The sequence below is a fragment of the Manis javanica genome, chromosome 10 (assembly GCF_040802235.1).
Source record: "Manis javanica isolate MJ-LG chromosome 10, MJ_LKY, whole genome shotgun sequence".
Classification (NCBI taxonomy): Eukaryota; Metazoa; Chordata; class Mammalia; order Pholidota; family Manidae; genus Manis; species Manis javanica.
In genome coordinates, this window is record NC_133165.1 from 33273529 (window position 1) to 33286761 (window position 13233).

At 57.9% G+C, this 13233-nt stretch overlaps 2 protein-coding genes across 7 annotated transcripts; both read left to right on the top strand.

Moving 5' to 3' along the window:
• The first annotated feature begins 337 nt into the window (after nucleotides 1–337).
• On the top strand, nucleotides 338–9114 carry SLC12A9 (solute carrier family 12 member 9). Of its 3 annotated transcripts, none has more exons than XM_073215139.1 (15): nucleotides 346–484; nucleotides 650–738; nucleotides 1217–1439; nucleotides 1659–1793; nucleotides 2270–2401; nucleotides 2822–3130; nucleotides 3688–3795; nucleotides 3924–4035; nucleotides 4316–4473; nucleotides 4576–4658; nucleotides 4806–4930; nucleotides 5073–5265; nucleotides 5436–5610; nucleotides 5804–5950; nucleotides 6595–7280. In XM_073215139.1, the coding sequence occupies exons 3-15, from the start codon at nucleotides 1259–1261 to the stop codon at nucleotides 6603–6605; spliced, it is 1869 nt and encodes a 622-aa protein (XP_073071240.1). In that variant the 5' UTR covers nucleotides 346–484; nucleotides 650–738; nucleotides 1217–1258; the 3' UTR covers nucleotides 6606–7280. The 3 variants fall into 3 exon arrangements, with proteins under 3 accessions (XP_036867733.1, XP_073071240.1, XP_036867734.1); XM_037011839.2 differs by lacking the exon at nucleotides 6595–7280 and adding an exon at nucleotides 7859–9114 and having other exon boundaries at nucleotides 347–484; XM_037011838.2 differs by lacking the exons at nucleotides 650–738; nucleotides 6595–7280 and adding an exon at nucleotides 7859–9114 and having other exon boundaries at nucleotides 338–484.
• Nucleotides 9115–9247: 133 nt separating this feature from the next.
• On the top strand, nucleotides 9248–13032 carry TRIP6 (thyroid hormone receptor interactor 6). Of its 4 annotated transcripts, none has more exons than XM_017679907.3 (9): nucleotides 9248–9693; nucleotides 9934–10061; nucleotides 10145–10270; nucleotides 10543–10920; nucleotides 11199–11292; nucleotides 11406–11575; nucleotides 12031–12209; nucleotides 12469–12589; nucleotides 12706–12974. In XM_017679907.3, the coding sequence occupies exons 1-9, from the start codon at nucleotides 9585–9587 to the stop codon at nucleotides 12835–12837; spliced, it is 1437 nt and encodes a 478-aa protein (XP_017535396.1). In that variant the 5' UTR covers nucleotides 9248–9584; the 3' UTR covers nucleotides 12838–12974. The 4 variants fall into 4 exon arrangements, with proteins under 4 accessions (XP_017535396.1, XP_036867750.1, XP_036867748.1 ...); XM_037011855.2 differs by having other exon boundaries at nucleotides 12469–12584; nucleotides 12706–12733; XM_037011853.2 differs by lacking the exon at nucleotides 12469–12589 and having other exon boundaries at nucleotides 12706–13032.
• The last annotated feature ends 201 nt before the right edge of the window (nucleotides 13033–13233 follow it).

The following is a 13233-nucleotide window of genomic DNA, read 5'->3' on the forward strand; positions in this document are numbered from 1 at the left end:
GTGGGACCCTGGAACCGACTTGGCCTGCGTTCCCGGCGGCGTACTTGGGCCAGGTGTCCTGGCCCCGCCCACCGCAGACTGCCTCCCGCCGTCACCACACGCCCCCTTCCGCGGTGGCTCCTCCGAGCTTGGGGAGAGGTTCCCTCCACGCAGCGGGCGCTTGTTGGTGCTAGGACGACGCGCGCTGTAGTAGCCGTGGCCCACACCCTACCGGAGTCGCACATTCGGGGGGGCGATCCAGAGCTGCAAGCGGGCGCACCTGGAGTGAGGTGCTCCGGCCCAAGGGACCGAGAGGGGCGGGGCCTCCCATGCACAGGGCGGGGTCGGACCCGGAGACCAATGGGGCGCGTGCTTGGGGGGGGCGGGCTACAGGCCTGGCATCCCGGTAGCCGCAGCTGTCTTTTCCGGCATCCGCGCCTCGTCTTCCCGTAGACGATCCCCGGCTGCCGGGGATCACCCCCGGGCGGCTGCCTCCTCCGGGCTGGTGAGTGCGCGCCCTGCAGCACACGGGCTGCGTGGGGTCGGGGATGCTTCTGGCTGGGCAGAAGCGGATCTCGGCCCCCTCCAGGCCCTCCGGGGTTGAGCGGACGGAAACCGGCGAGGGAGTAGGACCCACCTTGTGTTACCTCCTATGTTTTTGTTTTCGTAGTGGAGGGGTGTGTTTGGGTTGGGAAGAGTTTACGGAGCGCCTCGTGTGGATGGGAGGAATCCAGTGAGGCTGAGAGGAGCTGGCTTGAGGTGGGTCGAGGGAGAGGGTTCACGGAGGGTAAAGCTTTGGAAGATTTTTGGAAGTTTCTTTTCCTGTGGGTGAGGTGATTGCGTGGGGGAGCTGGGGAGGGGTCTCCGGAGAAGGGGGTGAGGAGGGCTTTCTGCCCACAACTCACTTCCCTTTTGGGGGATTTGCTTCCTCTTGTACTGCTCGTTATGAAGGGAGAGGATCTTTGCCCCTTCCCAGAGCCCCTGCCATCCCTAAGCCAGCGATGTGGGGGAGGGCTGGCCCCCAGGAGATGGGCGGGGCCTAGGTACCCAAAAGCTGAGGGGTTTCCAGCGGGCCATTGTCCGGCAGTGGGAAGGACCAGTCTGCTCCCCGCTAACTGTGTGAGTGTGTACGTGTGTTTCTCGCAGCTCTCCCTTTTGGGGAGGCTCTTGGGTGTTTGGTTGGAGGTGTTTTGGGGAGGCTTGGTGGAGCATTTCCGTTCAGCATACTCCTTTGCAGGTCTCCTGACCCATTTGTGGCTTCTTCTGCCTGCTCTCAGCCATGGCCAGCGAGAACTCTCCTCTGCTGGCCTACCGGCTCTTGGGTGACGAGGGGTTTACCGCCCCTGCCATTGGGGCTGGGGGTCCAGGAGCAGCATCTGCCCGGAAGCTCTCCACCTTTCTGGGTGTGGTGGTGCCCACAGTCCTGTCCATGTTCAGTATAGTTGTCTTCTTGAGGATTGGTAAGTGGGGTGAGGGCTTACTTGGGGGTGCAGTGGAGGGAGGGGTGGGGCTGGCATGAGGTCAAGGAGGGCCCTGGGAGAAGTAGAAATGGGTGGATGAAGGGCCTGGAGGGAGGGGGTCTCTGAAACTGTTTAGCTCTGCCCTAGAGATAACTGACAGCCAATGTAGTGGGGGAGGCGTGAGCTTCCCTCTGACCTGCTTTGCGACTCCCATCCCAGGGTTCGTGGTGGGCCATGCTGGGCTGCTGCAGGCTTTAGCCATGCTCCTGGTCGCCTACTTCATCCTGGCGCTCACTGTCCTCTCTGTCTGTGCCATCGCCACCAATGGAGCTGTGCGGGGGGGCGGAGCCTACTGTATCCTTCCACAATGATCGACTGGGCTCTGGGCTTTTGTATCTTGTAGGGAGGGGGCAGAGGCCCCTCCCTCCATCCTGTGGGGAGAAGGGGGTGGGCAAGGGCAGAGGAGGGCAAGTGCTACTGAATGTCCAGCAGGCAGGCTGGTATGGGGAAGGTGACCAACTATCCAGGTGGTGCCACTTGCCAGCCTACCACGTGTCTCCCCAGCTGTCATTCTGCTTCTCCTGATAGTCTTGTCAGTTAGGCAGTATTTGTTTTTTAGACCAGGAACTGACCTCAAGGCATTAGTGATTTGTACAAAGCCACATGGCTTGAGAGTGGCTGCCCTGGGACACACTGCCACTGGAGCAGGCCTGGTTGTGCAGGGACATGAGGCTGCATGGCCAGGTGCAGAGTGCTTTGTGCAGGATCCTTCCTCACGTTCCATTTCAGTTTCTTTTCCCTTAACGCTCACCCCCTGCTTTCACCTTTAGTCATGATCAGCCGGACTCTGGGACCTGAGGTTGGAGGCAGCATCGGCCTCATGTTTTACCTGGCTAACGTGTGTGGCTGTGCTGTCTCCCTGCTGGGGCTGGTGGAGGCCATGCTTGACACCTTTGGGACTGGTCAGTGCTCCCCACCCGGGTGCAGACAGCTTTGCGGGTTTGCAGGGTCTGGGGTCCTGGGATCAGTAGGGAGAGAAGCCCTCTTCAAGAGAAAGGCAAAGTGGTCCATTAACTGGGCATTCTTGAGCTACTTTACTGTGTGCCCAGCCTTACGGAGACATCTGAGTGCTTGTCTGGGCCCACAGGGAGCTTACCCTATAGTTGGAGACACTGTGCTAATACCCCTAAAATCAACAGAGCAAGATTGGTGGTACATACCGCCAGGAAGGTCTGGGATGCTGGGGTATAGTCGAGAGGGGGAGTGGGAGAGATGGCCTCTCTGAGGACAGATAGGCCAAAGAGGGGGTCTGTTCCTGCTTTGAGTCATGGTTGGGGTCCCTCCTGGGGGTCTGACCTTCTTAACTCTGTTCCTTTCTGCAGATTCCACAGGGTCCAGTGAGCTCCGGGTTCTGCCCCAGGGCTATGGCTGGAGCTTACTCTATGGCTCACTGCTGCTGGGCCTCGTGGGTGGGGTCTGCACACTGGGGGCTGGCCTCTATGCCCGCGCCTCCTTCCTCACATTCCTGCTGGTCTCTGGTTCCCTGTTCTCGGTGCTGGTCAGCTTTGTGGCTGTGCGGCCCAGGGACATCCTCTTGGCCCCTCAGCCTGGACCCAATGGCTCCTCCCTGCCACCCCACGTCGGCCACTTCACTGGCTTCAACAGCAGCACCCTGAAGGCCAACTTGGGTGGTGAGCTGGGCACAGGGGTCATGTTGGGGCCAGGCCCTTGGAATGTCCAGATGAGAACAGATGTCAGAGAGAACCAGGGTCAGGAGGCCTGGACCTTAGAGCAGTGCAGGTTAACTTAATCTGTCCAGTGTGTTTGGCCCAGTGGGGCATAAGAGTGGTCATAAGACCATTCCTACCTTAGAGGAACTTGCTGGGTTGGAAAGGTAAGATGTATATTCAGGATACTATTAGTACAATAAGAACGAGACTCAACAGAGGAATCATGAGGAGAATGGGGAAGAGGGCCATCTGAGTATGGGCGGGAGCAGTTGGAGCCAGATATGGCCTGAAGTGGGTTGGGGAGTTTATACAGGAGCAGAGGGAAGGCACCTCAGGAAAAAGCAGGGATGAAGGCCTTGTCGGAGAGGTGATGAGCCAGGGCCAGGGCTGGAGTCTTGGTGAGGTTGGGCTGTGACAGGAGGGGCTGTGGTATGTGAGGAGAGGGTGGCAGAGCAAGCACCTGGATTCCAGGGAGGGATGCTAACACCCCATCCTCCCTGGGAACAATGCCTCCTCAGCTGGCTACGCCAAGGACTACACCACGGGGGCCATGATGACCTTTGCCAGCGTCTTTGCTGTCCTTTTTAATGGCTGCACAGGCATCATGGCCGGGGCCAATATGTCAGGTGAGGTCCTTGCGTGCTGCCACCTCGGGGTGTGGGACTGCCCCTGTGCCCCTATGGGGTGCTGAGGGCTCAGGGACGTAGAGGGTAGTAGAGGGCTGACCTCCCTCCCCCTTCTCTCCTCCCTCCAGGGGAGCTGAAGGACCCCAGCCGAGCAATTCCTCTTGGCACCATTGTTGCTGTCGCCTACACCTTCTTCATCTATACCCTGCTTTTCTTCCTCTCTAGCTTCACTTGTGACAGGTACCTGGGGAGGGGTGAGCCTGGCCCTTGAGGGGGTGGAATCGGGGCTTGGGACTAGGGTGGTACATCTGGATCACCAAGGGAATCAGAGACTGGTAGGCAGGTGCCCCCGTTGTTGGGGTGTTAGGAAAATGGGAACAGTTTCTCCCATTGGAGAGAGATGATACTGCCACCTCTGATGGGAAGGGCTGGCCCAGTAGTGATGCCGGCCCACGGCCAGCATTTGCCGTGTGCTCGCTACTGTTGTTATCCGTGTACCCCTCTTCCCTTCCATCCCCAGGACCCTGCTGCAGGAATACTATGGGTTCTTTGGTGCCATCAGCCTTTGGTCCCCACTGGTGTTGATCGGTGTTTACGCCACGTCACTCTCAGCCTCCATGAGCTCCCTCATTGGTGCTTCCCGCATCCTCCATGCCCTGGCCCAGGACGACCTCTTTGGTGTGTGGTCCCCTGTTCCTTGCTCACCTTCCTGTGTTTCGGTCCCCATGTGGCCCCCAGGTGGCCCAGGCTGATGTGTCTGCTGCGTTTCTGTCTACACAGGAGTGATCTTGGCTCCAGCCAAGGTTGTGACCCGAGGGGGGAACCCCTGGGGAGCTGTGCTCTATTCCTGGGGCCTAGTGCAGGTAAGCCCTCCTTTCAGGCTGTCCGTCCTTTTCTCCTAAGTCCTTCCTGGTTATGCTCACAGGGCTGGGGGTCATGAAGGGAGAGGCACGTCATGCTGGCATTTGGTGGGGGATGCAGCAACACCCAGCCTCTTGGTCCTTGTCCAGCTGGTGCTCTTGGCTGGGAAGCTGAACACACTGGCTGCCGTGGTCACCGTCTTCTACCTGGTGGCATATGCTGCAGTGGACCTGTCATGCCTGAGCCTCGAATGGGCTTCAGCCCCGAACTTCCGGTGAGAGAACAAGTTGCCTGTGTCCCAGAGATAGGGAGGAATGGGAAGGACTCAGACCAAGGGGTGCCGCTGGGGCTGGAGCAGAGTGGCACAGTGCTCAGGGTAGGCCCTGAGTGTCCTTCCTTCTCTCCTCTGCCCCCAGCCCCACCTTCAGCCTGTTCTCCTGGCACACCTGCTTGCTGGGGGTCGCCTCCTGCCTGCTCATGATGTTTCTCATCAGCCCTGGGGCCGCTGGTGGCTCCTTGCTTCTCATGGGCCTGCTTTGTGCCCTCCTCACAGCTCGTGGGGGCCCCAGTAGCTGGGGCTACGTCAGCCAGGCCTTGCTTTTCCACCAGGTCTGGGGAGCATGGAGGAGGGTGGGAGGGGAGGAGGCAATCTGGGAAAACCTACCTTCCAAAGAGGCTTCCACCGCCTTCGGCTGGAGTTGGGGTTTCTGTCTGAGAGGTGTTGAGTGGGGGCTGACCACTCGAGCGTTTGCTCCCCACCACTTCACCTTTGTCCCCAGGTGCGCAAATACCTGCTCCGGCTGGATGTCCGGAAGGAGCACGTGAAGTTCTGGCGGCCTCAGCTGCTGCTCCTGGTGGGGAACCCCCGGGGTGCCCTGCCTCTGTTGCGGCTGGCTAACCAGCTCAAGAAGGGGGGCCTCTATGTGCTGGGCCATGTCACCCTGGGAGACCTCGGTGAGCTGCCCACCCTACCCTGTAGCCTTTCCTCTTTCGCAGGCTGCACCCCAGAAACCTCATGCTTCTTCCCAGATAACCCTTCCAATCAGCCACAGCCCTGCCCAGACCTCTTCCTTCTACACATTTGGGATTTGGGTTCTAGGAGAAAGTCCATGGTTTGGCCCTCACCTGCTGCCTTGCTTCTCTGCAGACTGCCTGCCCTCGGACCCCGTGCAGCCCCAGTATGGAGCGTGGCTGAGCCTGGTGGACAGAGCCCAAGTGAAGGCCTTCGTGGACCTCACCCTCTCACCCTCCGTGCGCCAGGGGGCTCAGCATCTGCTGCAGATCTCAGGCCTTGGTGAGCTGCTCTCCCTGGGCCCCCTTGGCCCCATGCAATCCCTGCTCCCTAGCCCCAGAGAGTAAACCACAGATGGCAGATGCCAAAAGGAGCTTACAATCTAGCACAGATAAGATGTGGCACTCAGAGATAACAGAGTGTGTGATAATGTGTCTGAGGAGATGCTTAAGGAGTAGAATTGGGGTGACTTTTTTTTCTGATCCAAAAGTTGGGGCACAAGCTCTGAAGAGCATGTCATGTTTCTGAGGACAATGGGGGAATTATTTGAGGCTGGGGGTCTCCCCATCAAATCTAGGCCAGATGTTTCTAACCACCCGAGTTCAGAGAAAGGAAGACTGCTACACACTGATGTGGTCGTCAAAGGTTTTGTGACAGCATGGTATCTCAGCAGCCCTTAAAAGGGGCAGGGAAGTAAAAGAGTGGTGTAACACAGCCCCCAGAGACCACAAAGGATGCAGGGTGTGTGTGAGGCTGATGCTTTTGGGTGGAGCAGAAGATTTCCAGCTGTGTGACTGAGTCTCGGTGCCCAGGCCTCTGGCCTTGTACACTAGCTTCCTCCAAATCTGTGCTGAGCCTCCGCCTTCTTTCTCAGTCATTTACTGGTATCAGTGCCTGGTCTGAGGGCATGCTTCCTTCTCCATTAGAATCTTGCTGAAGTTCAAAGGCTGGTAAGCACACAGTTTGGTGTAAATCAGAATCCTGGGAAATGCTCAGAAGGGGGTGTGACTAGTTTAATTTGCAAGATCAGCTGGAGTTCACCGCTGCAGAGAAGTCTGGGGTGCTATCAAGCGCTGTTAGACCTTGGAGCATCTGCAAGCTGAATCTCTCCTCAGCCCCACCTTTTGGCGTGGTACCTATGCCAAGAGACCACTATTTTATGAAGTTTTATCCTATGGAAAATTACTCAAATAAAGGGAAAAGATTTCCTTTACACAGTAAATCCTCCTGGCATGTAAAACTTGATTTACTGGTGGATTTTGAGTGACTCGCTTGTTTCAGAAGAAAGGGTCTTGGAAGAAGTCTCAGAGCTTTCCTGTAAACTCAGCCCTGTTAAAGGGGGGTTATCCAATTCCACATTGGTTGTTCAAAAATGAAAAGCCAGGAGCTGTTGGCAGGGACTTGGGGTGTTGCAGTACATACATCAGCTTAGAGGCTCAGAGAATGGGCTCTGATGCTGGGTGCACTGCATTCACCTGTGGGTGCTGGTATCTACCACCCAAGAGCCTTTGGGTGCATGACTTTTCTGCCATATGCCTCAGGTTCCCTATCCATAAAAGGGAGTGAATATGTAGTCTTGATCTCATAGTATTGCTTCAGATGAGTTAAAGCCCTAAGTGCTTTCAATAGGACGCGGCCCCCTGTTGGCATGCAGATGTGCTTCTCTGGGGACCGTTTTGGACACACCATCATCAGGGCTTTGTGGCAGTAGAAACAGATTGTGCCAGTTCTCATCATCCCCAGCAGAATCTGGAGTGCTGTTTCCCTGGGGAGTTGAGGCCATGACTAATCAGGGGGTGTGGTTTGCCCGGTGGAGTTAGATTCATCTCCAATCATGAATAAGGTGTGTTGCTAGAAGCTTGGAGTGAATGTATCCTACCACTGTGGACTGCAAGTGCTCATTAGTTAAAAGAATCCTGAGGCAAACTTTACCTATTTGAGTGGGAGAGATTAGTCATGGAGGTAATTCAAATAACTGCATGTGAAAGTGTTTGGGAAAATTTAAAAGTCGTTACGCAACGGTGCATCATGTTGCCCGAAGAGACCAAGCACAGGGTGAATGTCATACTTGATAGCTGACGTGTGTCACTGTCAGCGTGTGTGAGTGGGTGCCTGTTAGCATGGTATAAACTCAGAATGTGAGTCTGATTCCTGTCGGTTCCTTCCTACCTCCCCCCTCTCTGCCCCCAGGTGGCATGAAGCCCAACACGTTGGTCCTGGGTTTCTACGATGATGCCACACCCCAGGACCACTTCCTGACAGACCCTGCTTTCTCTGAGTCTGCTGATGGCACCCAGGAGGGTGGGTCCCCAGCTCTGAGCACCCTGTTCCCTCCACCCCGGGCTCCTGGCAGTCCCCGGGCTCTCAGTCCCCAGGACTACGTGGCCACAGTGGCAGATGCCCTCAAGATGAACAAGAATGTGGTTCTGGCTCGGGCCTGCGGGGCCCTGCCCCCTGAGCGGTTGAGCCGGGGTTCTGGGGGCACCTCTCAGCCACATCACGTAGACGTGTGGCCCCTCAACCTCCTGCGGCCCCGGGGTGGGCCTGGCTATGTGGATGTCTGTGGCCTTTTCCTGCTGCAGATGGCAACCATCTTGGGCATGGTGCCTGCTTGGCACAGTGCCCGGCTCCGGATCTTCTTGTGCCTGGGGCCTCGAGAGGCTCCTGGGGCAGCTGAGGGGCGGCTCCGGGCACTGCTGAGCCAGTTAAGGATCCAGGCCGAGGTACAGGAGGTTGTGTGGGGTGAGGGGGCTGGCTCCGGGGAGACTGAGGAGGAGGAAGGGGACTTTGTGAATGGTGGGTGGGGTGACGCCGAGGCAGAGGCCCTGGCATGCAGCGCCAACGCCCTGGTTCAGGCCCAGCAGGGGCGAGGCAGAGGAGGAGGGCCCGGTGGGCCTGAGGGTGGGGATGTTGAGGAGGGGCTCACCACAGCCCTTACCTTCCTGTACCTGCCTCGGCCGCCCGCTGATCCTGCCCGCTACACCCGGTACCTGGCGCTGATGGAGATTCTGAGCCATGATCTGGGCCCCACGCTGCTCATTCATGGTGTCACCCCGGTTACTTGCACTGATCTCTGATGCTCCATTCCTGAAGTAGAAGGTGCCCAGGCCTTTGGCCTGCCTTGATTAGTGGATGAGGAGGGGCAGGGCCACCACCCTCTTGCGGGGCACATGGGACGTGGAGCTGATGGAGGTATTAGGGGATCCGGGGCTGGGGCACCCTTCTGTCTCTGGGAGAAGGCCCCAGTGCTCTGATGCAGGGGGGCCCTCCTCCTGGCCTCTCTCCTTTCACCGGTGCCTTGACGGGGCTGGGTCTCTGTGCTTGTGACTCTAGGCTACCTCAGTCTCCCCCACCCACCAGGCTCACCGCTCCTTGAGGTTGTGATGTTTTTTTTTTCTGTTTTATTTTTCTAACTCCTGACCGTGAATAAAAGACCAAAACACTAAGGGCTGGCCTGGTTGAGCACTGCTGGTGGGGGTGGGGAGGGGGTGGGAAGAGGCAGAGATCTGTGCGGGGGATGAGGGGGCGACCTGGGTAAGAGGAACGTCCCAGCCGCGGGGCGGCCACGTGCAGGACTTGGGGCGGGCCCGGGGGGACCCGTGGCGACGGAGGCAGCTCTCAGTTGCCCAGACGCGGGCTTCCAAGGAAAGCCCTCCCCCATGGGCAAAAGGGGGCCGACTCCGGGGTGGGACGGCACTTTAGGGCCTCGGGGGCCACGTGACCCTCCCCCAGGAATGTGGTGACGTCACTGGGGGCGTGGCCAGTCCCAAAATTGGGGAGGAAGGGGGGAAAAAAAGGCCAGAAAAAGTTGCTTTCCTGAAGTTCCAACCGAGGTGTGGGACGGAAGACGGGGTCAAGGCCGGAGGCCTGGGCTCTGTGGGGCCTGGCCGCTGCCTGGAGCCCCTCGTTCCAGGCCATGTCGGGGCCCACCTGGCTCCCTCCGAAGCAGCCGGAGCCTGCCAGAGCCCCTCAGGGGAGAGCTCTCCCCCGAGGCGCCCCGGGGCCGCCGTCAGCCCACAGAACAGGTAAGGCAGCCCCAGTGCGGCCTCCCGCAGCCGCCCCGCTCACCTCTGCCTTGGGCTCCTGCCTCTCGCCGAGCCTGCCCCCGACCCTGCCTCTGGCAGCCCTCCCTGCCTCCTGCCCCATTCTCAGACCCCAGGTGCGGGGTGGGGTAAGAGGAGAAGGACCTAAGAGGGTGGCCTCCACAGGTGTCACCCTCCACCCCTTCCCCATCCCTACCTTCTCTCTCTCTTCCCTCACCCCAGCACTCCAGCCCCACCCCAGGGTCAATTTTTGCCCCCTCCCATCTGAGCAGTGTTACCAGGTCCTGGGGGGACCAGAGGATCGGGGGCTGGCCTGGGTGGGGTGCCATGGAGCAACCCAGCGCCCACAGGTGAGAACCGGCATTGGGGGGTGGGGGTGGGGTGCACCCCGGGCAGGTGATTCACATTCTCCCTGCTCTTGTTCCATCCCTAGGGACTCCCCCAAGACAGGGGCGGTTTGCGCCCAGGAAGCCTGGATGCTGAGATAGATTCACTGACCAGCATGCTGGCTGAGCTGGATGGGGGTCGTGGTCATGCCCCAAGGAGACTAGACTGGCAGGTGACACCCTGTCCTGCCCCTGTCTTTCTCCTGCTCCTTGTCCCCTGACCCCACCCTACCAGGCCTGGTCCTTTTTTTGGATTCTCAGCCCAGTTGTGGGGTGGGGGTCCACTACGTGAGCAATGCACTCACCAGGAAGACTGGGTTGTCAGTCTACTAGGTTGAGGGCAGGTCCTTGTCAAAAATCCACACCTGCCTGGGAGTCACACACATGGGGGTTCCCACAGGTGTGATTTCTGGCCTGCTCACTCCTGGTCTGCGTTTCTCCGCAGGCTTATGAAGCCCCTCAGCCCCCTGCCTATCGCACGGGTTTGGGTTCAGGCTCCCTGAAGCCAAATGGAGGGTCTGCTCCTGCCCCGCTGCTCTCAGCAGCTCCCTGTGGGGGCCCCGCTCCAGCTTCCTATGCCACAGCCAGCACTCCCGCTGGCCCTTCCTTCCCTGTGCAAGTAAAGGTGGCACAGCCAGTTAGGGGCTGCGGCCCACCCAGGCGGGGGGCCTCCCAGGCCTCTGGGCCCCTCCCGGGCCCCCACTTTCCTCTCCCAGGCCGAGCAGATGTCTGGGGGGCTGGTTACAGAAGCCACCGAGAGCCAGGGCCAGTGAGTAAAGAGGAGGCTGCAGGAGGAGGAAGACGAGGTGGCTATGGGCCCCAGGTGAGCACCAGGATTGGGTGGGGGTGGTTAATGTCCTGCTTGTCTGAGGTGTAAGGGAGCTGGGGTGCTGGAGAGCTAGATCCCCTGGGGGTGGGGAGCAGGTCAGGAAATAAAGGAGAGAGGGGGCTAGAGCTGCAAACTAGCTCTTTTAGGTGTGCCCCTGGACCCTGTATTGGGACATTGTAAGATGAACTTTCCGAGTGGAATTGTCTGGACCTCAGGGATTTTGACAGTGTCGGGATCTAGGCATAGGGCTGACCCCATTTCCCACCTTCTAGGTCCCCCTGAGCCAGCCTCCTGAGGAGGAGCTTGAGAGGCTGACCAAGAAGCTGGTGCATGACATGAACCACCCCCCGAGTGGGGAGTACTTTGGTGAGCTGACCCCCCGGGTGGAGTGGGAAGGGGAGGTGGGGCTGGAAAGTCAGAGGGACAGAGGATTCAGCTTCCTAGCCTGTGCAGGTTGACCCTGTCCCTTCCACCTGAAGGTCGGTGTGGTGGCTGTGGAGAAGATGTGGTCGGGGATGGGGCCGGGGTTGTGGCCCTGGACCGAGTCTTCCACGTTGCCTGCTTTGTATGTTCTACGTGTCGTGCCCAACTTCGGGGCCAGCACTTCTATGCGGTGGAGAGGAGGGCATACTGTGAGAGCTGCTACGTGGTGAGTGGTGGGGCCAGATGGGCCGGAGGCAGCAGCAAGAGGCCAGGGCTCCCATCCAAGGTGGGGACTAGATAATGAAGAGGAACAGAGTTCAAAGCGGGGAGACTAAACTGATACATAAGAAGAGAGGAATTAAGTAGCTAAATACTGGCTGTTGGAAAGGAGGACATACCCTTTAAAATGTGACATTGTTTACAATTTTTAGAGTTAAGGGAATGTGTCAAATTTCCTTAACACCCCTCTGAAGCAGATACTACTATGGAAGGAAACTTAAGTTCAGAAAGGTCAAATCACTTAACCAGGAAGCTGCAGTGTTGGGACTTGAACTCGGGGTCTGTTCAAGGTCACCTTTCACTGAATCACATGCAGAGGGCTACAAAAACAGATGGGTGGGCTGGCAGGATGCCTGCTGTGGGACTCTCCATTCCTGAACTTCCTGCCTTCCTTCCCAAAAGGCCACCCTGGAGAAGTGTTCCACATGCTCCCAACCCATCTTGGACCGGATCCTGCGGGCTATGGGAAAGGCCTACCACCCTGGCTGCTTCACCTGTGTGGTGTGCCACCGTGGCCTTGATGGCATCCCTTTCACAGTAGATGCCACCAGCCAGATCCACTGCATTGAGGACTTCCACAGGTTAGGCTAGGTCCCCATCTTTGTCTCAGATCACCTGGCCTTTCCCATCTTTCTCCTTCATGTCCTAGTAGTCCCTAACCTCTGCTGTTTCCCACTCCCGGCCATGCCTCATTTTCATTAACATCCCTCTCTTTCCCAAGATCCCAGACCGTAACTCTGGTCTCTGTGTTCCCTCGCACGTCCCTCGTTCTCTGGGCTCCACTGTTAGTCCCCTGCCACTCTGGGGCTTGACAGCCTCCTTGCTTCCCTTCCACCTCAGGAAGTTTGCCCCGCGGTGCTCAGTGTGTGGTGGGGCCATCATGCCTGAGCCAGGTCAGGAGGAGACTGTGCGAATTGTTGCTCTGGATCGCAGTTTTCACGTTGGCTGTTACAAGTGTGAGGTCAAGTGACCCGGGCAAGGGAAAAGGGGGTTAGGGGGTTTTGGGGTTTTGGTGCTGAGTATGGTAGAATCCAGGGGTCTGGGCCTGATGGAAAGCTGTTTTTTCTTTTCTAACAGGAATGTGGACTGTTGCTATCCTCTGAGGGTGAGTGTCAGGGCTGCTACCCGCTGGATGGGCACATCTTGTGCAAGGCCTGCAGTGCCTGGCGCATCCAGGAACTCTCTGCCACGGTTACCACTGACTGCTGAGTCTTCCCAGATGTACCCGCTGCCTTCTCCCTTCCCGTCGACCACACCGATATCTACCTTTACAACTTTGTCACCAAATGCTGTCTACTCTTCCTCCAGTCATGAAATAATAATCCCTCAAGAGTTTACAAAACACACTTAAGTCTTTGTCTCATCTGATTCTCACAGCAGCCCAATATAAGCACTTGTGATTGATGCCATGTTTAGCGGTCTGTATGTTTAGCTAGGGAGTGACTTACCCAGAGTGCATAGTTCCCAAGTGGCAGAACCAAAATCAGAACTGGGGTTTTCTTGGTCTTTTTTTTTGCAACTGTACTTTGTCACGTAGTTTGTTGTAAAGACACCCCTCTCAGGACTGGGAGCACAGCTGCAGCACGGTGCAGGCAGGCAGTATTT

Bases quoted from the DNA above. Each gene is read 5' to 3' on its own strand.
- SLC12A9 (XM_037011838.2), top strand. From the start codon at position 1,259: ATGGCCAGCGAGAACTCTCCTCTGCTGGCCTACCGGCTCTTGGGTGAC. The intron at 3,131-3,687 runs GTGAGCTGGGCA...ATGCCTCCTCAG, and splicing joins CCTGAAGGCCAACTTGGGTG to CTGGCTACGCCAAGGACTAC. The intron at 3,796-3,923 runs GTGAGGTCCTTG...TCCTCCCTCCAG, and splicing joins GGCCGGGGCCAATATGTCAG to GGGAGCTGAAGGACCCCAGC.
- TRIP6 (XM_037011853.2), top strand. From the start codon at position 9,585: ATGTCGGGGCCCACCTGGCTCCCTCCGAAGCAGCCGGAGCCTGCCAGA. The intron at 11,293-11,405 runs GTGAGCTGACCC...TTCCACCTGAAG, and splicing joins CCCGAGTGGGGAGTACTTTG to GTCGGTGTGGTGGCTGTGGA. The intron at 11,576-12,030 runs GTGAGTGGTGGG...CCTTCCCAAAAG, and splicing joins ACTGTGAGAGCTGCTACGTG to GCCACCCTGGAGAAGTGTTC.